At 43.7% G+C, this 25,031-nt stretch overlaps 2 protein-coding genes across 6 annotated transcripts in view; both read left to right on the forward strand.

The window, feature by feature from the left end:
* gdap2 (ganglioside induced differentiation associated protein 2) overlaps positions 1–6,215 on the forward strand; it is a 48,614-nt gene extending 42,399 nt beyond the window's left edge. For 2 of the 3 annotated variants that reach the window (XM_078409105.1, XM_078409106.1), the window contains exons 12-14: positions 1,091–1,145; positions 4,945–5,088; positions 6,083–6,215. In XM_078409105.1, the coding sequence (XP_078265231.1) occupies positions 1,091–1,145; positions 4,945–5,088; positions 6,083–6,109 (226 nt within the window). In that variant the 3' untranslated portion in view covers positions 6,110–6,215. Of the gene's footprint in view, positions 1–1,090; positions 1,146–4,944; positions 5,089–6,082 lie in introns of those variants that run through there. The other variant, XM_078409107.1, reaches the window with a different exon arrangement.
* Positions 4,953–25,031, forward strand: part of tent5c (terminal nucleotidyltransferase 5C) — a 43,576-nt gene continuing 23,497 nt past the window's right edge. The window contains exons 1-2 of one of the 3 annotated variants that reach the window (XM_078409108.1): positions 4,953–5,088; positions 6,083–6,188. In XM_078409108.1, the coding sequence (XP_078265234.1) occupies positions 5,081–5,088; positions 6,083–6,188 (114 nt within the window). In that variant the 5' untranslated portion in view covers positions 4,953–5,080. Of the gene's footprint in view, positions 5,089–6,082; positions 6,189–15,960; positions 16,093–25,031 lie in introns of those variants that run through there. The other 2 variants (XM_078409112.1, XM_078409109.1) reach the window with 2 other exon arrangements.

The raw sequence follows: 25,031 nt of genomic DNA on the forward strand, positions 1-25,031 counted from the left end.
GGATTTACCAGAGTCGCTGCCTCAAAAAGGCAGCCAGCATCATCAGACACACACCATACTGGCCACGCTCTCATTTCACAACTGCCATCGGGAAGAAGGTACAAGAGCCTGAAAAATGTAACATCCAGGTTCAGGAACAGCTTCTTCCCTACAGCCTGATGGCTATTAAACACTACAACCTCAAATAAGCTCTGAACTACAATAGACTATTATTATTATTATTATTGCACTACTATTGTTTTATTTTCTATATATATGTGTGCGTGTGTGTGTATGTGTGCATATATATATATGTATGTATGTGTGCATATATATGTATGTATGTGTGCATATATATGTATGTATGTGTGCATATATATATATATATATGTGGGTGTGTGTGAGTATGTGTATATGTACACTGGACTTTTGTCTCGTTTATTGTTTACAGTGTACTATATTTACATATTCTGTTGTGCTGCAACAAGTAAGAATTTCATTGTTCTATCTGGGACATATGACATTAAAAGACTCTTGATTCTTGAGTTTCGGTTGGAAGAATAGTCTTGAGCTGAAACGTCTATGTTCCAGAGATGCTCCCTGACCCACTGAGCTACTCCAGCACTTTGTGTCTATCGTCTGTATAAACCAGCACCTGCAGTTCCTTCCTGCGCAAAACACATTGGCAAGTCCTATTTGGAGTATCCAAAAACATTTGCAGCTATTAAAATATTTTTGAAGTGTAGTCATTTCAGTAATAAAGGGAACATGAGTGCCTATTTGTATCCTGCCAGCTCCGGCAAACAGTAATGTGATGACGGCAATCTCCACACAGAGTTTGTCCAGGATATCAAAAACAATTTCAATGGTCTTTTCCAAAAGAGGGTAACAGCATCATTTTTTATATTTGGAGGGTGTATGATATGAAACAGATCTAGGTTGCATTATTAATATTGGTGGAGGGGAATTATTCTTTTTGTGTGTGTGGAGAATGCTCGATTATAGTCCATTTCCTCATACATTGAACGAGGCAGCCGGCATAAGGCGACATAAGATGATCATGGTGGAAGTTTCTGAAAATAAAATGTTCTTTTTTTTTTGCTTTCTTCAGGTACAAAAGAAATATGAAGGCGTTTTACTTTGTCCATCCAACATTTCGGTCCAAGGTATGAGTTTTATGTGGTAGAGTCAAGAATCACGAGTGTTTTGTATGTTTCAAAATAAAACAATGAAATTCTTAGCTGCCGCAGCATAACAGATATGTTGCATTGTAAGCTGACAATACCATAGTAAATATGGATAGAGTAGATGTGGAGAGGATGTTTCCACTAATGGGAGAGTCTTGGACCAGAGGTCACAGCCTCAGAATTAAAGGATGTTCCTTTAGGAAGGAGATGAGGAGAAATGTATTTAGTCAGAGGGTGGTGAATCTGTGGAATTCATTGCCACAGAAGGTCGTCAATAGATATTTTTACGGCCGAGGTAGTCAGATTCTTGATTAGTATGGGTGTCAGGTTATGGGGAGAATGGGGTTGAAAGGGAGAGATAGATCAGCCATGATTGAATGGCGGAGTAGACTTAATGGGCCGAATGGCCTAATGCTGCTCCAGCCACATGAAATGAACAAAAGGAAGTTCAAAATATAAAAACAAAGAATATACTGCAAAGATAACAACAATGCCCCAAGTCCATTGTGCAGTTGAAGCAGTTTGTAGTTTGGGGTTTAGTTGGAGTTCATAGTTTTTCAATAGCCTGATGGTTGTTGGGAAGATGCTGCTCCTGAACCTGGATGTTAGTGTGCGGGCTGCTGTAGCACGCTGCTGATGGCAGGAGTGAAACAAGACCGTGGTGCTGTGGGTTCCTGATAATGCTGGCTGTGTCTCTGAATACAGCATTACAGATAAATTAGAGAAGACCAATGATAGTATTCAGAGGGATGAAAACTGAGACTGCACAATGAGCAGAAATAAAATAATATGTCACTTTTAGCAATACCACAATTTTATATACATTGCATAATTGACAAATGCTTCAAACTGCATTCTTATTTAGTTCTAGTTAAACCATAACATTTCAAACATTAATGCCATTGTTCAGTATATGACATGCCCAGCAAGGGACATTTACACTCCCCTCACTCCCTAAACTGCCCTTGATGAGGTTATGGTGAGGTGTCACTTTGAACCTTCTGCTGAAGGTCCTCTGATGGTAAAGATGGGTAGAACATAGAACAGTACAGCACAGGAATGGGCCCTTCAGCCCACAATATCTGTGCTGAACATGATGCCGTTAATCTGATCTCCTCTGTTTGTACATGATCCATATCCCTCTATTCCCTGCACTTCCCATGTGCTTATCAAAAACCCTCTTAAACGCCACTATCGCATTTGCATCCGCCTGCACCCCAGGCCCCTCTACTCTGTTTTTAAAAAAAACTCCACCCACACATCTCCATTAAACTTTCCCCCTCTCACCTTATATCTATGCCCTCTAGTCCTTAGACTTTAGAGATTTAGACTGTGGTTTGGATTTTAGTGTTGGACATTTCCAAGCCTGGGAAAAAGGTTCTGACTGTCTATCCTATCTCTGCTTCTCATAGTTACTCACGTCAGAGTTGCAGGATTGAGACGTGTCAGTAATGGAATGGCAGTGTTTTTCCAAGTCAGGGTGGAGTGCGGCTTGGAGAGGCATCTGCAGTTGGGGGTATTTTGATGTAGCTGTTGCTTCTGCCCATCTGGGTGGTGAGGATTGTGGATGTGAAGGGTGTGATCATCTGCAGTGGGGTAAGGACGGTGCATCTTGTAAATGGCACGTAGTGCAGTAAGGTTTCTGCGTTGGTGGGGGCCTGCATGTTTAGAGTGAAGGTGCCTTACTCTGGATGGCATTGAGCTGTTGGGATTGCACTCACTTGGCTGAATGGAGATGTTCCATCAGGATCCGGACATCTGCCTTACGGGTGATGGACAGGATTTGGGGGCATTAGGAAGTGAATCTCACCTTGGTATAACCAGCCTCTGATCCATTTGTGTGGTGAAGACACTTGGGAGGCTAAAGATAGACGCAAAATGCTGGAGTAACTCAGCAGGTCAGGCAGCATCTCTGGAGAAAAGGAATGTGTCGTTTTGGGTCGAGACCCTTCTTCAGACTGAGAGTCAGGGAGAGAGGGAAACTAGAGGTGTGAAAAGGTACAGAAGGAATCAGAGCTGGCACCGATGACCAAAGAACCCACAATGGTCCATATCGAAGGTATCACAAAATGCTGGAGTAACTCAGCGGGTCAGGCAGCATCTCAGGAGAGAAGGAATGGGTGACATTTCAGGTCGAGACCCTTCTTCAGACTGATGTCGGGGGGGCGGGGGACAAGAAAGGATATAGGTGGAGACAGGAAGACAGTGGGAGAACTGGGAAGGGGGAGGGGAAGAGAGGGACAGGGGAACTATCTAAAGTTAGAGAAGTCAATGTTCATACCGCTGGCCTGTAAGCTGCCCAAGCGAAATATGAGGTGATGTTGTGGAGGAGGTGATAACGAGGGGATACGAACAGTAAAACGCATGTGGCTGGGTTAAAACATGGTTGGAGAGCAGGAGGAATCACAGAGGGGGAGCAGCGAGAGAGAGTGTTGCAGAACACCCAGTTGAATATCCATTTAGTGCTGTCCCCCTGGAGATTGTATCTCTGAATGTCAAAATTAAGTGGGAATACACGGGCAGCACGGTTGCACAGTGGTAGAGTTGCAGCCTCACAGCGCCAGAGACCAGGGCTTGATCCTGACCACGGCTGCTGTCTGTGTGTGTGTGTGTGTGTGCGTGTGTGTGTGTGTGTGTGCGCGTGGAGTTTGCACGTTCTTCCTGTGACCACGTGGGTTTCCTCCGGGTGCTACGCTTTCACTCCACACTCCATTGATGTGTGGGTTTGAGGGTTAATGACCTCTGTAAAATTGCCCCTAATGTGTAGAGCGTGGATGAGCCAGTGGGATAACATAGAACTAGTGTGAACGGGTAATGGATTGTCATATCCACAATTTGTGGCAAGTATATTTAATCACCGGAAAGTCTTGATTTACACACTTTTACTTAATCCTTTCTCAAGTGCTACAAGGGTGGCACTGTGCAGCGGTGGTAGAGATGCTGCCTTACAGCACTAGAGGCCCAAGTTTGATCCTGAACTCAGTTGCTATCTGTGTGGAGTTTGCACGTTCTTCCTATGATCGTATGAGTTTTCTCCAGTTGGTATCAAGGTTTGGTTTCCAGTTTGGAAAGGTTTAGAGGGCCAAATTCGGGTAGGTTTAGTTTGTTATTGTCACGTGCACCGAGGTAGAGTGAAAAGGTTTTTGTTGCGTGCTATCCAGTCAGCGGAAGGACTATATATCATGACTGTATTACTGACGAAGGGTTCCAACCTGAAACATCACCCATCCTTTTTCTCTGAGATGCTGCCTGACCCGCTGAGTTACTCCAGCACTTTGTGTCTATCTTCAGTACAAACCAGCATCTGCAGTTCCTTCCTACACATGATTACAATCAAGCCGTGCAGTGTACGGAAACAGGATTACGGGTAGGACGTATGGTGCAAGATAAAGTCCACTGAAGTCTGATTAAAGTTAGTTTGGAGGGCTCCAATTAGGTAGATGGTGAGGGGAAAGATTTAATAGGAACCTGAGGGGTAACTTTGTTGCACAAAGGGTGGTGGGTGTATGGAACGAGCTACCGGAGGAGGTAGTTGAAGTAGATACTATTGCAACATTTAAGAAACATTTGGACAGGTATGTGGATAGGACAGGTGCGGAAGGATATGGGCCACACACAGGCAGATGGGACTAGTGTAGACGGGGCATGTTGGTCGGCATGGGCAGGTTGGGCCAAAGAGCTTGTTTCCACGCTGTATGACTATGATTAGAATATAATGAAAACATCAGTTTGAAGCTTTAAAACTAATGGTTTATTTCCCATCTGTTCCTATTCACAGATGATGACGTGGATCTTTACAACGTTTTCGGTCTCGGGAATGAAGGACAAGGTTCACTATGTGGAGACTCTCCCACAGTTGTTTACTCTGATCTCTCCAGAGCAGATTGACATTCCTCCCTTCGTGCTGGAGTACGATGCAAGGGTAAATCCACAGATGCCTCATGCCTATTTGCTTAGTTTAAACTTTCTGCTTGGGCAGCATGGTGGTGCAGTGGTAGAGCTGCTGCCTTACAGCACCAGAGACCCGGGTTCAAGCCTCACTACGGGTGCTGTCTGTACGGGGTTTGCATGTTCTCCCTGTGAAAGCGTGGGGTTTCTCCAAGTGCTCCACACACATATACTTACAATAATAGTGCAAAGATAAAAAATAATGTCCCCAAGTCAATTCAGTTCAGAGCTTATTTGGAGATTGTAGTGTTTAAAGGACACATTGAAGTTTATAAGCAAAGGGAATATGAGGTGCAGTTCCTCCAGTTTGCGAGTGGTAAACCATAACATGACCTTGATTTAAAATGAACAGGATTAAAAGTGATGCTTCAAGAAAACCAACTTAATTATTTTGGCCAAAAGCTGAACAAGGCAGCCTGTTACAGAGCAGTCACTGCCTCGTGTGCTATCGTGCCTGGAGGGGAATAAGGGATCGACAAGCAGCATGATTTGTACAAGGAGATGTAGTTTAGTTTAGAGGTACAGCGTGGAAACAGGCCCTTCAGGCCCACCGCCCCCTCCCCCCCGAGTCCACGTCAACCAGCGATCCCCGTGCACAAGCTCCACCCTACACACTAGGGACAATTTACAGAAGCCAATTAACCAACAAACCTCCACTTCTTTGGGATGTGGGAGGAAGCTAGAGGACCCGGACGAAACCCAAGCAGTCACAGGGAGAATGTGCAACCTCCACACAGACAGCACCCGAGGTCAGGATAGAACCCGGGTCTCTGGCACTGTGAGACAGCAACTCTACTGCTGCGCCACCGTGCCACACGTTCGGTCAGTGACCTCTTTCGAAACTATTTTAGAGATGCCACCTGACCTCTTGACTACTGTGCCCCGTTTTTATTTCATATTTCCAGCATCTGCAGTATATTGCTATTGTAATAATGGTCAACTGACCCCTTTTTTGTCTTTATTCACAGGTTAATGGACCTTACCAGTATTCATGACCCTCCTCTCCTGACTGAAGAAATCGCATGTGTGACCACACATAAGGAACCGGATGTCCTGAATGAATATATGTTTATAGTAATGGAGCTTTTATTTCCTCAAGATTTTTAAAAATGTTTTTGAAGCAGCAATCAAATAATTGTACTTGTGATAAATTGCAAAGGGACAGCAACCATTATTTTTGAGATTTAAGCTTTTACAATGAGTTTATTTAAAATTGATTCCTTTAAGGTCGCTTATTTTAAATCGTAATAGCTCCAGGTTTACAGCCCTGAGGTATAATTAATTCCCATTCAAAATCGTGGAGATTGCTGGAGGTGGAAAGCGGGTGGATTAACTATAATTTAAAGATTTCTTCCTAAGATAATACTTTGTGTCAAAAAATTAAGTGTTTCGGTCCCTGACGCCATAAACGAGTCAATCACCTTTCTTGCCGGGAGCATTTATCTTTTAGTGCAGGGGATTAATGTTTGCACACTTCATTTGTGATGCAATTTTTTTTACAATGGATTTGTTTTTAAACAATAGGGATAGGAAATGTTTAGAGAGACATGGGCCAAACACAGGCAGATGGAGGATGAAAATATTGAAATTATCTGAACAGAATTTATTCAAAATGGCCCTGCAGTCTGGCAAAAATGAATGTGTACTTGGATTAATGGGACCAACTTAGAAGGGGCATCATGGTCAGCATGGTTGAGTTGGGCCAAAGGACCTGTTTCCGTGATGTATGACTGACTATAATAGACACAAGGAGCCATAGGTGCTGGTTTTCAAAGAAAGACACACAGCGCTGGAGTAACTCAGCGGTTCAGGGAGCATCTCAGGAAGATAGATACAAAATGCTGGAATAACTGCAGCATTTCTGGAGAACATGGACAGATGATGTCTCATCACATTGTGTAGAACACAGGAATCTGAAGTAGGGTTCCCAACCGAATCGTGGCCTATCCATGTTCTCCATAGATACTGCCTGACCCGCTGAGTTACTCTAGCACTTAGTCTTTTTTCCCAATGAACAAGAGGCTGGCTATTCCTGACCTCCGTGCTGGAACATGTTCTCACGTGTAAACCAGCATCTGCAGTTCCTTGTGTCCACAGTATTGCAATGAACTTGTCTCCTTCTAAGGTTATTGAGAGTTAGGAAAATATTTTTTCATTGCCTTTGGTAAACAGGACGCATAGCTTTTAATTAGAAGGCCCTTGAGATAAGGAGTCATGTTGTTGATTATGTTCTAAAAGTTGACATATGAGTGTCGGAAAGTCTGATTTTAACGCAACTGTTCCTCCACAGATAATTGATCTGTTGTACAGTGAGCTTAATTTCAACAGTGACAGCCTCAGGGCTTTCTACATCTTCCTGTCGATTGGGCTTTCCAATTTGGATTTCCTAATTGAAATTGTATTGAATGATATTTCTTTGCAGCAAAAATTATCAGTTGCACTCATGTAATAATTGGATTTTATTGTGCAGCTTTGCTGAGAGTCTTTCAAGGTAATTGCTATCTATTAGTTTCATTTAACAACATCTGATTTATTACAAAATAAATCTATGGTTACTGCAGAAGCGAAGCTACTGACCAGAATTTATTTTGGTTTCCATTTAAACACCATGCAGAATGTCTTGTTCATATGCGGTTTAAAACTTTGACTCGTACAGTGCAGACTCGTGCTCATTCATGCCCACCTCACCAAGGCCTGTGATGTGTATCTGCACTCATCCCATTTGTCTACATTAAGGTCCACATCTCTCTATCCTTTCCCATCAACTAAAATGCTGAAATTGTGCAGAACATAGAATGGTACAGCACAGAAACAGGCCCTTCAACCCACAATGTCCAAGCCGAACACGATGCCAAGATAAACTAATCTTTTCTGCTGCACCCGATCCATATCCCTCCATTCCCTGCTTATCCATGTGCCAATCTAAACGCCTATTAAACACCACTATCGTATCTGCCTCCACCACCACCCCCAGCAGCAATTTCCAGGCAATTCGCCATTCTGTGTAAAACAAAACCTGCCCCAAACATCTCCATTAATCATCCCCATTACCTCTCACCCTGAAGCTATGCCTTCTAGTCTTTGACAATCCCACTCTGGGTAAAAAGGTATCTGACTATCTACCTCCATCTATGTCTCTCGTCATTTTATATACTTCTATTGGGTCTCCTTTCATCGTCTGATGTTCCAGGTAAAACAATCCTAGTCTGTCCAACATCCTGGAAATATGCCCTGGGCTCAAAACCTCGGACATGATTAACTTAAGATAAATTCAAACTGTCCTTGAATATTTTTTAGACGCTGTTTGGTCAAAATATGATCAAATGTGATCAAAATATGATGGTCATTAACACCAATTAACTCCATTGAGATACATCTATGCTGATATGTCAAGGGTAGGGTTGAATCCAGTCCCAGGTATTGGTATAATTCTGTGCCATGTTTAGTTTTTTGGAGTGGAGGGGATGGAGTTTTTATCTATAAAGAACTCACTGTAAAAATGGGCATGTTTTTTGTGAATTGCTTCATACTATTCATACTATTGCCCAACATAGATGGCTCTACAGATGTCATGCTGGTACAACTAGTGAATTTATATCATAATGGGATTATGTGCCATTTTCATATTTTGGGTTTCGTAAGTTCATAAGTCATAGGAGCAGCAATGGGCCCAGCATTGGGTTAAAAAGGTTCTGACTGTCTACCAAATCCATGCATCTTATAATTTTATATACTTCTACCAGGTCTCCCCTCAGCCTCTTGACGTTTCAGAAAACAATCCACACGTGCCCAATCTCTCCCTCTAACTGCACCCTCTCATCCAGAACGTACCCTGGGTTTCTCAACCTGTGAGACTGCACCACCCGCAGCACTACTGTACCAATCTTACTTCCATTACAATTGGGGGTTTTTAATTAACATTTTATAAACTTGGTTCAAACATAAATAGGAATTGGTGAAGTGTGTAATGTTAATGAAATTAGGGAACCGGTCTTTTAAAATCTAATAGTGGTTTATTCCCCTTGGTGAAAATTTATATATTTACACATTGAGCTCATGACTCATTTGTTTTCATATGAAAGCTAATATTTCCGAGACCATCCAGTAGAATATGTAGCAGTGTGCATGACAGCAAACATTAGCTTTTCCACAGAGAGGGTTCTCCCCTGTGTCTCTGGTAAAGGAGCAATGCAGTGGAATTACTATGAGACATGTCGAAACGAGGAACTGCAGATGCTGGTTTACAACAAAAGACACAAAGTGCTGGAGTAACTCAGCGGATCAGACAGCATTCCTGGGAATGTGTAAGAAGGAACTGCAGATAGACACAAAAAGCTGGAGTAACTCAGCGGGGCAGGCAGCATCTCTGGAGAGAAGGAATGGGTGAAGTTTCGGGTCTGAAGAAGGGTCTCGACCCGAAGCGTCACCCATTCCTTCTCTCCAGAGATGCTGCCTGTCCTGCTAAGTTACTCCAGCTTTTTGTGTCTAGCATACCCGGGAAACATGGATAGGTGCTATTTTGGTTTGAGCCTCTTATTCGGATTGATTGTAAGGGTGGGGAGGGGACGAAAGCTGTAAGAGAGGAGGGGTAGTGCAATGCCTGACTGACACAAGTGAGGAGTGTTCTGACTGTCAAAAAACCCTCATCCCTCATGTTCACCTATTACTTGCCAGCCTTTGTCCTGCCCCTCCTTTTTTAGCTTTCCATACCACACCTCACAATGTCTAAAGAAGGGTCCTGACCCAAAACGTCACCATCCATGTTCTCCAGAGATGCTGCCTGACCATCAGAGTTACCCCAGCACTTTCTCTCTACCTTAATATCAGAGACTTCTGGTATTTGGTTCTTCAGCAAATCTGATGTGCTATTTTTCTAAAAATCATCATCTACCTGACAAAGCATAAAACCTATTTCTTCCTTCCCTCCCTCTCCCCCCACCTCCCTTCCGCTCCTGTCAGGCTAAAAAAGGGTCCCCATAATCTGTCCGTTCTCTCCTCAGATACTGCCCGACCCACTGAGTTCCTCCAGCACTGAATGTAAACCTATTAGATATGTAACATTGCTTTGCACTGCAGAAGCACATTCATACTCTCAGCAAAACCCAGGTCCACTCCATTCCTTCATTATATATATATATATATATATATAGAATCGCAGTGCTTTCTTGGTGGGAGCCTGATACCATGATATAAGGCATTCCAGGGGTTGCTGCCTGGACCATAAATAACTTTAAACCTGCAAGCACCATGGGTTTATGAAGGATACAGTTGCCAGGCTGTTTATTTAAGCAGAGCTCAATACTTTTAAACACACAAAATGTCCTGGATCTTTTACTTATTATCATTGTCACTGATCTTCACACTAACCCAGCTCACGGCTGTTCACGTCTGTTTATATGTATACATGGTGTCGCCCCTTTTATCATTTATGTTAAAAACTGATTTGACTTTATTTGCACATATTTTTAATTTGGGTAAAACCAGTGAATTTATCATAAAATCTGTAAGAACTGCCAAAGTTTGTGGCATGGAAATTTTATTTTGTGTTAATAAAAAGTTATCAATCAAGTTACACCCTTGTATATTTCCTTGAATGTTTTTGGTTACAGATCCATGTTCAGTTGGTTTACTTGCAAGGGCAGGCTACAGTGGCACAGCGGGTAGAGTTGCTGCCTTACAACGCCAGAGACCCGGGTTTGATCCTGACCTCGGGTGCTGTCTGTGGAGTTTGCATGTTCTTCCTGTAACCTCATGGGTTTCCTCTAGGTGCTCTGAGTTCCTTGCGCATAGCAAAGACGAGCGGGTTTGTAGTTTAATTGGCCCTCAGTAAATTGACCCTAGTGTGTAGGGAGTGGATGAGAAAGTGGGATAACACAGAACTAGTGCGAACGGGTGATCAATGATTGGCATAAGCCTGATGGGCTGAAGGACATGTTCCCATGCCCCATCTTTAAACTTTGACTTAAAACCAGTGTAAATGGGTGATAGATGGTCAGCATGGGCTCAGTGGCCCTTTACATGCCGTTTCTCTAAAATAATCGTTATTCTTCACATACATTCAGGTAATAAATCCAGATTTTATTTTTAAGAATGAAAAGCTATTCTAAATCTAAATTGACCTGCTGAGTTATTTGAGCACTTTAGAGTAACGAAACATTTAGACAAAAACATTTAGACAGGTACATGGATAGGACAGGTTCAGAGGGATGTTCCAAACGCGGGCAGGTGGGACTAGTGTAGATGGGGCATGTTGGTCAGCGTGGGCAAGTTGGGCAGAAGGGCCAGTTTCCACGCCATATGACTCGGACATAAGATTTCTGAACTGGGTGCTCTTGAAAAAATGACTTGGGGTGGGGGAGAATTAAAGTTACCACTCAGATTCTTTGACCCTGCCTCTTTCTCCTCATTGTCAGGTTTTGCCTCTAATCTCTGGTCTAACCAGGTAAAACCTTTCACAAACACCCTCTTTCCCCTTGCCTTTCGCCCCCACCCTTTCTGCTGTATCTTGACTGACCTTGCACCACTTTCTCCCTAGTGGAATTAAGGGATATGGATAGAAGGCAGGAACGGGGTACTGATTGTGGATGATCAGCCATGATCACATTGAATGGCGGTGCTGGCTCGAAGAGCCGAATAGCCTACTCCTGCACCTATTTTCTGTGTATTTGTACCCTCCATCCCTTCCACTGGCAAAACACAATTTGCTCCTTTTTTTATCCCTGAGCTTCACAATTCGCAACTCTTTATGTCAGGGGTTTACGGGGAGAAAGCAGGCGAATGGGGTTGAGAGGGAAGGATGGATCAGCCATGATTGAATGGCGGAGTAGACTCGATGGGCCGAATGGCCGAATGGCCCAATTCTACTAGAGAACTTATGAACTTTATCCTTTTGGGCTCACACCTGTTTTTTCATCCATGGCCTTTGTCCAACAATCTGCCTATCAACCCCCCCCCCCCCCCCCCCTCCTGTGTTCACCTATTACCTGCCATGCTTTGCCCTGCCCCTCTTCTCTCCCAGCATTCTCCACCCCCCACCGACCCCCTACAATCAATCTGTAGAAGGGTCCCGACTCAAACGTCACCTATCCGCTTTGGGCGGCACGGTGGCGCAGCGGTAGAGTTGCTGCCTTACAACACCAGAGACCCGGGTTCCATACTGACTACGGGTGCTGGCTGTACGGGGTTTGTACGTTCTCCCCGTGATCTGCGTGGATTTTCTCCGAGATCTTCGGTTTCCCCCCCACACTCCAAAGACGTACAGGTATGTAGGTCAATTGGCTTGGTATTAATGAAAAATTGTCCCTAGTGTGTGTAGGGTAGTGTGCTGGTTGATGCAGACTCGGTGGGCCAAAGGACCTGTTTCCGTGCTGTATCTCTAAATTAAACTAAAAAACTAAACTATCCATGTCCACCAGAGATGCTGCCTGACCTGCTGAGTTACTCCAGCATTTTGTGTTTTCTTTTGTAAACCAGCAAGTGCAGTTCCTTGCTATTATATCATTACCTTTCAGGCTATTGTTCCAAATGTCCAGTGGCTGAATAACATTCGTGTGAGCAAACACACTGTTCCATTGTATTCCATCCCTGGTAAAGGGAAGCTGATGGAGTTGTTCTGAATCTATTGAGTCATTCACCTGCTGCAAACAGAATGAAATTGAATTTTACATTTTTCACAGTGGTGACAAAAGGGGAAATATTTGTAAGATAACGTTGAAACCATGCAGAATTTTCTCAAAGGAAAACATGTGGGATTAGTTGCAAGGTTAAACCTCACAGATGAAGAAGGGTCCCAACCCAAAACATCACCTGTCCATGTTCTCCCGAGATACTGGCTGACCCGCTGAGTTACTTCAGCACTTTGTGTCTTTTCCTTGTAAACCAGCGTCTGCAGTTCCTTGTTTCGACCATGCAGAGCTATTCACTGGTTGGCTCAACACAACATTTCATAGCAGGACAACGCAAGCCATTGGGATCCAAATCTGATACGTCACCTATCTGTTCCCCCAAGATATTGCCTGACCCGCTGAGTTACTGCAGCACTGTGTCCTTTATTCTGATGCCCAGACACCCTCAATCCCCTTCCCTCTCTCTCTCTCTATCCCTGCCATCTAAATTATCAATTCCAATTACATTTAATTTGGTCAATCCACTTTTTGGAAGCTCTTCAATATAAGATACATCATCGAAAATTTACAATCTGGTTGAATCACAGCTTGGTTTAGCAACAGCTCTGCCCAAGACCACAAGAAATTGCAGAGTTGTGGTGTAGCCCAGTCCATCACACAGACCAGATTCCCCACCATTGACTCCGTCTGCACTTCAAGCTGCCTCGGGAAGGCAGCCAACATAATCAAAGACTTGTCCCACCTTGATCATTCCTTTTTCTCCCTGCTCCCGTCTAGCAGAAGGAACAGAAGCTTGAAAGTGCGCACCACCAGACTTAGGAACAGCTTCTTCCCCTCTGTTATCAGGCTCCTGAACGATCCTTCAAGTCAAGTCAAGTCAAATTTATTTGTCACATACACATACACGATGTGCAGTGAAATGAAAGTGGCAATGCCTGCGGGTTGTGCACAAAAAGAATTACAGTTACAGCATATAAATAAAGTTAATAAGTTACTATTAGTGTCGACAAAAATTTAGTCTCTGGGGTTATAAAAGTTGACAGTCCTGATGGCCTGTGGGAAGAAGCTCCGTCTCATCCTCTCCGTTTTCGCAGCGTGACAGCGGAGGCGTTTGCCTGATCGTAGCATCTGGAACAGTCCATTACTGGGGTGGCAGGGGTCCCTCATAATCTTGCTTGCTCTGGATCTACACCTCCTGATGTATAGGTCCTGCAGGGGGACGAGTGTAGTTCCCATGGTGCGTTCTGCCGAACGCACTACTCTCTGCAGGGCCATCCTGTCCTGGGCAGAGCTGTTCCCAAACCAGACTGTAATGTTGCCGGACAGGATGCTCTCTACAGCCCCAGAGTAGAAGCAATGAAGGATCCTCAGAGACACTCTGAATTTCCTCAATTGTCTAAGGTGGTAAAGGCGCTGCTTAGCCTTACCCACCAGTGCGGCAATGTGCGTTGCCCATGTCAGATCCTCTGTGATGCTATAAGCTCGGAGACTGTCCAGTTCACCTCTACCCCGTTGTGGACATTGGAGTTTGACTTTGCTGACCATGATTCCAGAACCAAGTTTTATCTGCCTGTACACAATCCATAGTTTAGTTGTGGTCCATACCAACCAGCGATCCCCGCGACTTGTATAGGTTGTATAGGAAGGAACTGCAGATGGTGGTTGAAACCAAAGATGGACACAAAAAGCTAGAGTAACTTAGCGGGACAGGCAGCATCTCTGGAGAGAAGGAATGGGTGACGTTACAGGTCAGGACCCTTCTTCAGACCCGACAGCCTCTTGTGTCTATCTTAGGTTTGTAGGTTAATTGGCTTCGGTAAAGATTGTAAATTGTCCCTAGTGTGTAGGATAGTGTTAGTGTACGGAGATTGCTGGTCGGCGCAGACTCGGTGGACCCAAGGGCTTGTTTCTGCACTGCATCTCTAAACTAAACAAACCTCTCACACATGCCCTGACTGCATCTTCACACTGAAAAAAAGACACAAAGTGCTGGAGTAACACAGCGGGTCAGGCAGCATCTCTGGAGAACATGGATAGGTGACGGTTCGGGTGGGGACCCTTCAAACTGACTTTGGGTGGAGGGTGGGGAAAGAAAGTTGGTAGACAGGTGGGAGCAGGACAAAGCCTGGTGATTGATCCCGATGAGAGGTTTTTAAAATCTAAGGCAGCTGGTTGAATAAAGGCCAGAGATGAATAGACAGACGGAGTGAGACAGAAGGATTGAAGAGTTGTGAATTGTGATGTCAGAGGGAGGAATGTAGGCGGAGGGGGAGCGTTAGGGATGTGTAGGAAGGAACTACAGGTGCTGGTTTAAACCGAAGATTGGCACAAAAAGCTGGAGTAACTAAGCGGGACAGGCAGCACCTCTGGAGAGAAGGAATGGGTGATGTTTCGGTCGAGGCCCTTTTTCAGACTGAAAGTCACGGGAAAGGGAAGCAGGAGATATAAAGGATGATGTAGAGAGATATAGAACAATGGGTGAAAGATAAGCAAAAAGAGTAACGATGGTAAAGGAAACAGGCAGTGCTAGTTCAGTGGGATATGGGCCAAACGCACAGGCAGGTGGGACGAGAGTAGATGGAACATGTTGGTCGGTGTGGGCAAGTTGGGCCGAAGGGCCAGTTTCTAGGGAAGAGAAAAGACATCCTGGCCTTCCATCACAGTGAGGAGGTGACTGGAGGAGACTCACTGTGATGGATGTTTCTTTTGTTTGGTGTTGGTTATGATTGTATGTGTTATTGCATTTTTATTGATTATTCTTATTGGTCTTATTGTTGAACTGCGGGTAATTTTTCATTTCACTGCACATTTATGTGTATGTGACAAATAAATTGACTATTGACTATTGACTACACACTATGACCATGACTCTGTGGGCACCGGGGGGGGGGAGGGTGTTTAGGGAGAGGGAGGGGGGGGTTATGTTGGAGAATTCAATGTCCACACCGTTGAAAGTGTCCGCCTGCCGTGATCTTCCACAGACGGCAGAGGGGGTGTCGTCCCAAGCTTTATATCTTAACCTTGGCTTTGAGCCCGAAGGTCTGACGGAATGGTGACCATGGAGATACATTTACGTAGGGTTCACAGGGAGGATAAGAGCGGGCATCCCATTTATCCAGACTGATTCGGGGTGAGAGAGAGAGAGACGAGAGACGAGAGAGAGACGAGAGAGAGACGAGAGAGAGAGATCACACACCGAGGCAGATCCTCTCACAACTGACCCAACAAGGACTGGATCCATTTAACAAGGGACATTTTAAAACACCATGCTTTCTTTCACTTACGAAGCATTGGCTGCGAATTTCTGAACATCATAAAGTGCGGTTAGCAGTTCCAGTTGTACTTACTTGCAGGTAAGTGGTACTAGAGAGAGAGAGAGGTTGTCTCTTGTGTCACAGGGTATGTTACATTTTACAGCGGGCAAAGCCATCACTAATACCGCTGAGTCAGCGAATGCTATTTTTAAACACTGACCTACAAGGATACTAATAACTACCTTAAATAGTATCGGTGTATGATGCATATGCTTAAATAAGGCAACTACTGGAACATCTTCCAGTCCAACTAGAATTATTATGTTGCAAACCGGTATGTCACGCCACGCGTTTTTTTTTTTAATGTCTGCCCTTTCAATTTGTGGGGCATTAATCTGCAGATTAATATATTTGTCATAACGCATAATTCTCGGCATTAGGGGGAATGATTCTACCATTAAACACAGAAAAATGTTGGAGAGAGACACAGGGAACTGCAGATGCTGGGATCTTGAGTGAAAGACACAAATTGCTGGGTCAGGCAGCAAATTGAACTCAGTGGGTCAGGCAGCATCAGTGGAGAGGGAATGAACAGACCACATTTCGGGTCGAGACCCTTCTTCAGACCCCTCTCAACACAGATGCTGCCTGAGTTCCTCCAGCATTTCTGATTTATTTTTTTGTAGTCTACATAGTTGCTTAATCCCGTTTTCGGCGAGATTCATCCGTCGATTGATAAATGCAGAATAGATTCAATTAATTCAAAATATGAACTGTGTAGACGCAAGGAACAGCAGATGTTGGAATCTTGAGCAAGACAGAAAGTGCTGTAGGAATTCAGCGGGTCAGGCAGCATCTGTGGAGGGAATGGATCGGCGACGTTTGGGGTCGGGACCCTTCTTCAGACTCTGGAAATACTCAGTAGGTCAGGCAGCATCCATGGGAAAGAAACACTTAACATTTCAGGTCGTTACAAATGTCAAAGTTTACTGGTACAGTATCCACCAACCCCTGTAAAGAATGGTGTAGGAAAGAACTGCAGATGCTAGTTTAAATCGAAGGTAGACACAAAATGCTGGAGTAACTCAGCGGGACAGGTAGCATCTGTGGAGAGAAGGAATGGGTGATGTTTCGGGACGAGACCCTTCTTCAGACCCTAAACGTCACCCATTCCTTCTCTCCGGAGATACTGCCTGTCCCACTGAGTTACTCCAGCAATTTGTGTCTATCTATAAAGAACGGTGTGACCAAGACACAAAGTGCTGGAGAAACAGGGGACCAGACAGCATCTGTGCAGGGGATGTCTATTCTCTCCACAGATGCTGCCTGACCTGCTGAATTCCTCCAACACTTTGTGCTTTGCTCAAGATTCCAGCATCTGCTGTTCCTTGCGACTAGAAAATTCATATTGTTGAATCAATTTAATTTATTCTGCATTTATCAATCGACAGATGAATCTCGCCGAATACGGGATTAAGCAAATATATAGACCCTACAAAAAATAATAAGAAATGCCGGAGGAACTCAGCAGGTCAGGCAGCATCTGTGGTGAGAGGGGTCTGAAGAAGGGTCCTGTCCATTCCCTCCACAGATGCTGCCTGACCCACTGAGTTCCTTCAGCATTTTGCGTTTTTCTCAAGATCCCAACATCTGCAGTTCCTTGTACAGAACTGTAAAAGACTGATTTTGTGCACTCTCTCCACAAGTCTTATCTATTAAGTTAAAATATACAGTGCCCTCCATAATGTTTGGGACAAAGACCCATCATTTATTTATTTGCCTCTGTTCTCCACAATTTGAGATTTGTAATTTAAAAAAAATACATGTGCACATTGTCAGATTTTAATAAAGGCCATTTTTATACATTTTGGTTTCACCATGTAGAAATTACAGCAGTGTTTATTTCAGGGCACCATAATGTTTGGGACACAGCAATGTCATGTAAATGAAAGTAGTCATGTTTAGTATTTTGTTGCATATCCTTTGCATGCAATGACAGCTTGAAGTCTGTGATTCATGGACATCACCAGTTGCTGGGTGTCTTCTCTGGTGATGCTCTGCCAGGCCTGTATTGCAGCCATCTTTAGCTTAAGCTTGTTTTAGAAACATAGAAACATAGAAAATAGGTGCAGGAATTGGCCATTCGGCCCTTCGAGCCTGCACCGCCATTCAATATGATCATGGCTGATTTTGGGGGTGTGTCCCCTTCAGTTTTCTCTTCGGCATATAAAAGGCATGCTCAATTGGGTTCAGATCAGGTGATTGACTTGGCCACTCAAGAATTGACAATGTTTTAGCTTTGAAAAACTTCTTTGTTGCTTTAGCAGTATGTTTGGGATCATTGTCTTGCTGTAGAATGAACTGCCGGCCAATGAGTTTTGAGGCATTTGTTTGAATTTGACCAGTTAGGATGTGTCTATACACTTCAGAATTCATTATGCTACTACCATCAGCAGTTGTATCATCAATGAAGATAAGTGAACCAGTACCTTCGGCAGCCATACATGCCCAGGCCATAACACCCCCACCACCGTGTTTCACAGATGAGGTGGTATGCTTTGGATCTCAGGCAGTTCCTTCTCTGCTCCATACTTTGCTCTTGCCATCATTCTGATATAAGTTCATCTTCATCTCATCTGTCCAGAAGACCTTTTTCCAGAACTGTGGTTGCTCTTTTAAGTACTTCTTGGCAAACTGTAACCTGGCCATCCTATTTTTGCGGCTAACCAGTGGTTTGCATCTTGCAGTGTAGCCTTTGTATTTCTGCTCATGAGGTCTTCTGCGGACAGTGGTCATTGAGAAATCCACGCCTGACTCCTGAAGAGTGTTTCTGATGACGGACAGGTGTTTGGGGATTTTTTTTAATTATAGAGAGAATTCTTCTGTCATCAGCTGTGGAGGTCTTCCTTGGCCTGCCAGTCCTTTTGTGATCAGTTAGCTCACCAGTGCTCTCTTTCGTCTTAATGATGTTCCAAACAGTTGATTTTGGTAAGCTTAAGATTTGGCTGATGTCTCTAACAGTTTTATTCTTGTTTCTCAGTCTCATAATGGCTTCTTTGACTTTCATTGGCACAACTTTTGTCCTCATGTCGATAAACACCAATAAAAGTTCCGAAAGGTGATGGAAAGACTGGAGGAAAGACTAGTTGCTGAGAGCTCTCTTTTACCTGCATTAAGGAGGCATTTAAACACACCTGAGCAATTACAAACGCCTGTGAAGCCATGTGTCTCAAACATTATGGTGCCCTGAAATGGGGGGGGGGACTATGTATAAATACAGCTGTAATTTCTACATGGTGAAACCAAAATGTATAAAAAAAACCTTTAATAAAATCTGACAATGTGCACTTTACCCACATGTGATTTTTTTCTATTACGAATCTCAAATTGTGGAGTACAGAGGCAAATAAATAAATGATGGGTCTTTGTCCCAAACATTATGGAGGGCACTGTATCTACTGTACCCCAACTTTGCTTTGTGGGAACTAGTTTTAACTAATATTTCAGGCGGCTCCTATTTAAAATCAAAATAAATCACTCCACCTATAGTACATTAAACTATAAATCACGTTAGTTATTAGTTTAAATTTGCAGATTTTTGTGCCCTTAAGTGCGTTAGTTATTAGTTTTAATTTGCAGATCCTTGTGCCGTAAAGTGCGTTAGTTATTAGTTTAAATTTGTAGATTCTTGTGCCGTAAAGTGCGTTAGTTATTAGTTTTAATGTGCAGGTTCTTCGTGGCCTAACAAAACTATTCTTAGATAGTAGATGTGAAGATTTGACATTTAGTGACAGGTTTATTGAAAAGAACGGGTTGTCCTATTAATGTCAGGCTTCTGATTTAGCCAACGACCGTGCAATCGTTTTTAAATAATACCGAGTGAAGATGACACTCGAATGTGACACAGGTCTTTTAAAAAAATAAATCTCCACTGACTGCGCCGTTTTTGTGTGTAACTGAACTTGGAATGTCTGCTTGCGGCATTCAGTGGACGACTTCAGTAGTTAGTAGTGTGTCCAGTATTAATCAAAAAAGCTATATACTTGCAACTCGTATGATACAATGCTCCATGAATGATAGATAGAGAGCTGCCGACTTGCCAATTTCTTGCATTTCAGGCTTCACTCCTTAAAACAGCAGGGCTCAAAGATGTTTATATATTTATTATTCTGAATAAAGTTTATTTTTGGAAAGAAAAAAATGATCATGTACAAGATCATGAGGGGAATAGACAGTAGATGCATTCTTTTACCCAGGGGAGGGGAATCAAGAACCAGAGGTCTCACGTGAGAGGGGAAAGATTTAATAGGAACCCGAGGGGTAACTTTTTCCAGAGGGTGGTGGGGGTATGGAACGGGCTGCCAGAGGAGGTCGGTGAGGCAGGGACTATAATATTTCAAATACATCTAGACAGGATAGGAAAAATTTAGAAGGATATGAGCCAAATGCAGGCAAGTGGGACCAGTGTAGATGGGGCACCGTTGTTGGTGTGGGCAAAATGGACCTGTTTCCATGCTGCATGACTGTGACTCTGAAACATTCCTTACATCCAACTGTAATTCTGGCAGACAGTTACACTAGGAAATCTTAAATCTCCAATAACGCCATAAACATGCCATAAACCCCCACATAAATGCGTCCTGGCCCGCTGAGTTCCCCCAGCACTTTATGTTTTAAAACATATTCATATGCAAAATTTGATTTGAAAGGCAGGAGTATTCTCTCCATGTTCCCCAAATGGTCTTAAGTGACTAAAACACTTAGTTCAGCAGGCAGAGAATAGTATAGGGATTGTGGTATGTGCTCATGTAAAAATAAAAAATAACATGTGGGGCGACACAGCGGTAGAGTTGCTGCCGTACAGCGCCAGAGACCCAGGTTCGATCCTGACCACGGGTACTGTCTGTGTGGAGTTTGCAAGTTCTGCCTGTGACCGCGTGGGTTTCCTCCAGGTGCTCCGGTTTCCTCCCACGTCCCAAAGTCGTGTGGGTTTGCAGATTAATTGGCCTCTAAATAATCCCTCATGCGTTGGACAGAACTAGTATACTGATTGTTGGTTGGCGCGCACTCAATGGGCCGAAGGGCCTGTTTCCACACTGTATCTCAAAACTAAACAAAAAAAGCGATTAGAAACTTAGCGGGTACAATTGCAAAATTTAAGAAACATTTAGACAAGTACAAGGGTTTGACAGGTTTAGAGGGATATAGGCCAAACGCAGGCAGGTGGAACTAGTGTATATGGAGCATGTGGGTTGGGGTGGGAAAGTTGGTTGGAAGGGCCTGTTTGCACGCTGTCTGACTCTATGACTCTATGACTAACTGTACAGAATGCCTCCGATAAAGCAGAATAGTGCCAAAGAATTTAAAAATGAACAGGAAAGAAATCCCATTCATGGCTGCAGAGCTAGAGTGGATGGGTTCAGCTTTATTATTGTCATGTGTGCTGAGGTACAGAGAAAAGCTTTGTTTTGCATGCTATCCAATCAGATCAGATAATACTACACAGATACAATCAACTCAAACTCAAGTACAATAGGTGAAACAAAGGGGAAGACAGAGTGCAGAATACAGTGCTCAACATTGTAGAGCATCAGTTCCAGAGACAAAGTCCAATGTCCGCAATGGGGTAGAGGTGAATTGGACAATACCCTGGCTTATGGAACCGTTCAGAAGCCTGATAACAGAGGGGAAGAAGCTGTTCCTGAGTCTGATGGTGCACACCTCTGTACCTTCTGCTGGACGGGAGTGAGGAGAAGGAAGAATGACCGGGAAATGGCAAGTCTTCGATTATGTCGACCGCTTTCCCGAGGCAGCGTGAGCTGTGGATTGGAGTCAATGTGGGCAGTCTGGTCGGTGTGATGGACAGGGCTACATCTACAATTAGTGCAAAAGCAAGGATAGAAATATGTTAAAGTGTATAACATTGTTAATCAAAGCAAACACTGCTGTTTTCGGGCAAATTGCTTATGTAGGTGGTCACAGGATAATTACAGGTTGATGCTAAATCCTTCATTATGTATCTAGAGACAATCAATGACCTCCCAATGGGTTTTTCTAAATGAACTGACTTTTAGTATCCTTTATTCATTCTGCAAATGAATTTTCTGCAAAAGAAAATCACTCTTTGAAGCAGAATTTCTGATGTCAAGCCTGAAGATACATTTTAACTGTTGAACGTAAAAGTGCATGAGGAACTCAGCGGGTCAGGTATAAGTTCATGTCATTGGAGTAGAATTAGGCCATTCGGCCTATCAAGTCTACTCTGCCACTCAATCATGGTTGATCCTTCTTCCCCTCTCAACCCCATTCTCCTGCCTAACTTTTGACACCCTTACTAGTTAAGAATCTGTCAACTTTAAAAATACCCAATGATTTGGCATCCAGTGTCAGTGGCAATTAATTCCAGATTCACCACCCTCTGACTAAAGAAATTCCTCCTCATCTCTTAATTCTGAGGCTGTGCCCTCTGGTCCTAGACTCTCCCACTAGTGGAAACATCTTCTCCACATCCACTCTATCCAGGACTTTCACTATTCGGTTTCAATGAGGACCCACGTCATCCTTCTAAACTCCAGAGTGTGCAGACCCCGAGCTGTCAAACGCTCATCGTGTGGAGGGAATGGACTGACAAAGTTTCGGGTCTTGTGACGAGTCTGAACCCGAAATATCGTCTGTTCATTCCCTCCACAGATGCTGCCTGACCCGTTGAGTTCCTCCTGCACTTTGTGTTTTGCTTGTGGTTCCTATGGGTGCCTGGCAGGAGTTTCATCCACATATGTTAACCTGTGAAGCAACCAGCAGGTACTCCAGGGAAACCCACCTCACCCACCACCCACCAATGCCCCACAGCAACCTTCTTCTGGAGTCTCCATGACACCTTCGTCAGATTAGATCCTTCTGCAGACAGCCCGAAACAGCGTCTGTCCATTCCCTCCGTAGAAGCTTCCTGACCCGCTGAGTTCCTCCAGCACTTGTGTTTTTATTACATTGTCTTTAGTTTATTTAGACTTTTAACATACAATGTGGAAACAGGCCCTTCAGCCCACCGAGTCTGTGCCGACCAGCGATCACCCCATACACTAACACTATCCTACACCCTAGGGTTATTCCCAATTTATTCCAATTTACAGAATCCAATTGACCTACAAACCTGCACGTCTTTGGAGTGTGGGAGGAAACCGGAGCACCTGGAGAAAACCCACGCAGTCTCAGGGAGAACATGCAAACTCCATACAGAAAGCACCCGTAGTCAGGATCGAACCCGTGTACCTGGGGCTGTAAGGCAGCAACTACCGCCACTGTGCCACCCATATCTTATGCTTTAAATAAAGTAATTTAATAGCCCTTTGACAGCGGTGTTCCCTAGATCCCACCCCCTTGTCCTTTGGACAGCTGGGAAAATTCCATAGAGTTCAGGATGTGTGATGTCACAGTTGGCGCCTCAGATTTAGATTAATTATTGTGTTCTTTGGATTGAAATCAAAGTTTCCTTTAAAAACAAAAACCTCTCGTGTTGAAACGGTTGCAGTACATCAAGGTATTCAGAAGAGCAATAGATTTGTCATCGTGGTGTTATTTCAATCTGACCATTAATTAAGTGCAAATAGATTTGCAATTCACAAATTATTTTTCGAGACTAAATCACAACCATTCTCGTGTAACTGATGAAAGACACAAAAGCTGGAGTCACTCAGCGGGACAGGCAGCATCTCTGGAGATAAGGAACGGGTGACGTTTCGGATCGAGACCCTTCTTCAGACCTCGAGTACTGATGATGGTGATGGAGCTGCAAATCTGAAAAAGATAGGGTTTAGTTTCTGTTTGGGATACAGCATGGAACCAGGCTTTTCGGTTATAAAACTTAATTAAAGATATTAAAACTTTTTTTTTCCCCCGATCGTAAATCATTTTAGAAGATAGAAATATTCAAAGGCCTTTTGAACAAATACTGAGTCCATGCCGACCATCGACCACCTGTTCACACTAGTTCACTGGTGCCATGGTGGGAGTTGAACTCTTGGCTCGGTGTCTTGCCACAGGGCTTGTGTGTTAACCACAACCCTAAACCTTTCCAGGCCTTTGACCATTGGGTGAGTTTCAATGAGGCAAGGCTGAAGTGAAGGCTGCACGAATGCAACATTTTTGGGATTGAGTCCAATCCCTTTTGGAGGTAAAAGGCAGTGTAAAAATATTCTTGGAATATATCCAGAATCCACGTCACACACATTCACTCCCACAGACCATCAGGACCAAAATAAGCTTGGAACTTGTGCTGCTATTTCAGTCTCCTTGCTCACAAGCATCAAATTAAACCTGAAAAAGGACAGTACTTTTTATTGTAAATCAGCATCTGCAGTTCCCAGTTTCTACATATTACGTGAAATATGCATGCATTGGTAGAATATGCAGGATAATATAGAGAGATAAGATCCGCAGGTGCTGGTTTACGAAACAAGAAGAACGTTTTGCAGTAATACAGTGGGTCAGGCAACATCTCTGGAGAACATGGATAGGTGATATTTCGGGTTGGGACCTGTTCACACTAGTTCTGTATTAACATACTTTCTCATCCACTCCCCACACACTGATTTAACAGAGGGCTAATTAACGCACAAACCCACATATCTTTGGGATGTGGGAGGAAACTGGAGCACTCAGAGGAAACCCAGGTGGTCATAGGGAGATCATTCAAACTCCACAGAGACAGCACCCGAGGTCAGGATCGAACCCGGATCTCTGGCGCTGTGAGGCAGCAGATCTACCAGCTACACCACTCTGCTGCTTTTTATGTCGTTAGTGTTCACATTTATATTTTAATCAATATCACCAAAATGCAATGAACGATTCAGACATTTATGCTTATGGTGTGTGGAAATAGATTGCCACATTTGCCTAGTTAACAGGAACTGCATATCAAACATAACAATTTGAATTAGAAACATAAAAAATAGGTGTAGGCGTAGGCCATTCGGCCCTTCAAGCCAGCATTGCCATTCAATATGATCATGGCTGATCATCTAAAATCAGTACCCCGTTCC

This window comes from Rhinoraja longicauda, chromosome 12 (genome assembly GCF_053455715.1).
Source record: "Rhinoraja longicauda isolate Sanriku21f chromosome 12, sRhiLon1.1, whole genome shotgun sequence".
NCBI lineage: Eukaryota > Metazoa > Chordata > Chondrichthyes > Rajiformes > Arhynchobatidae > Rhinoraja > Rhinoraja longicauda.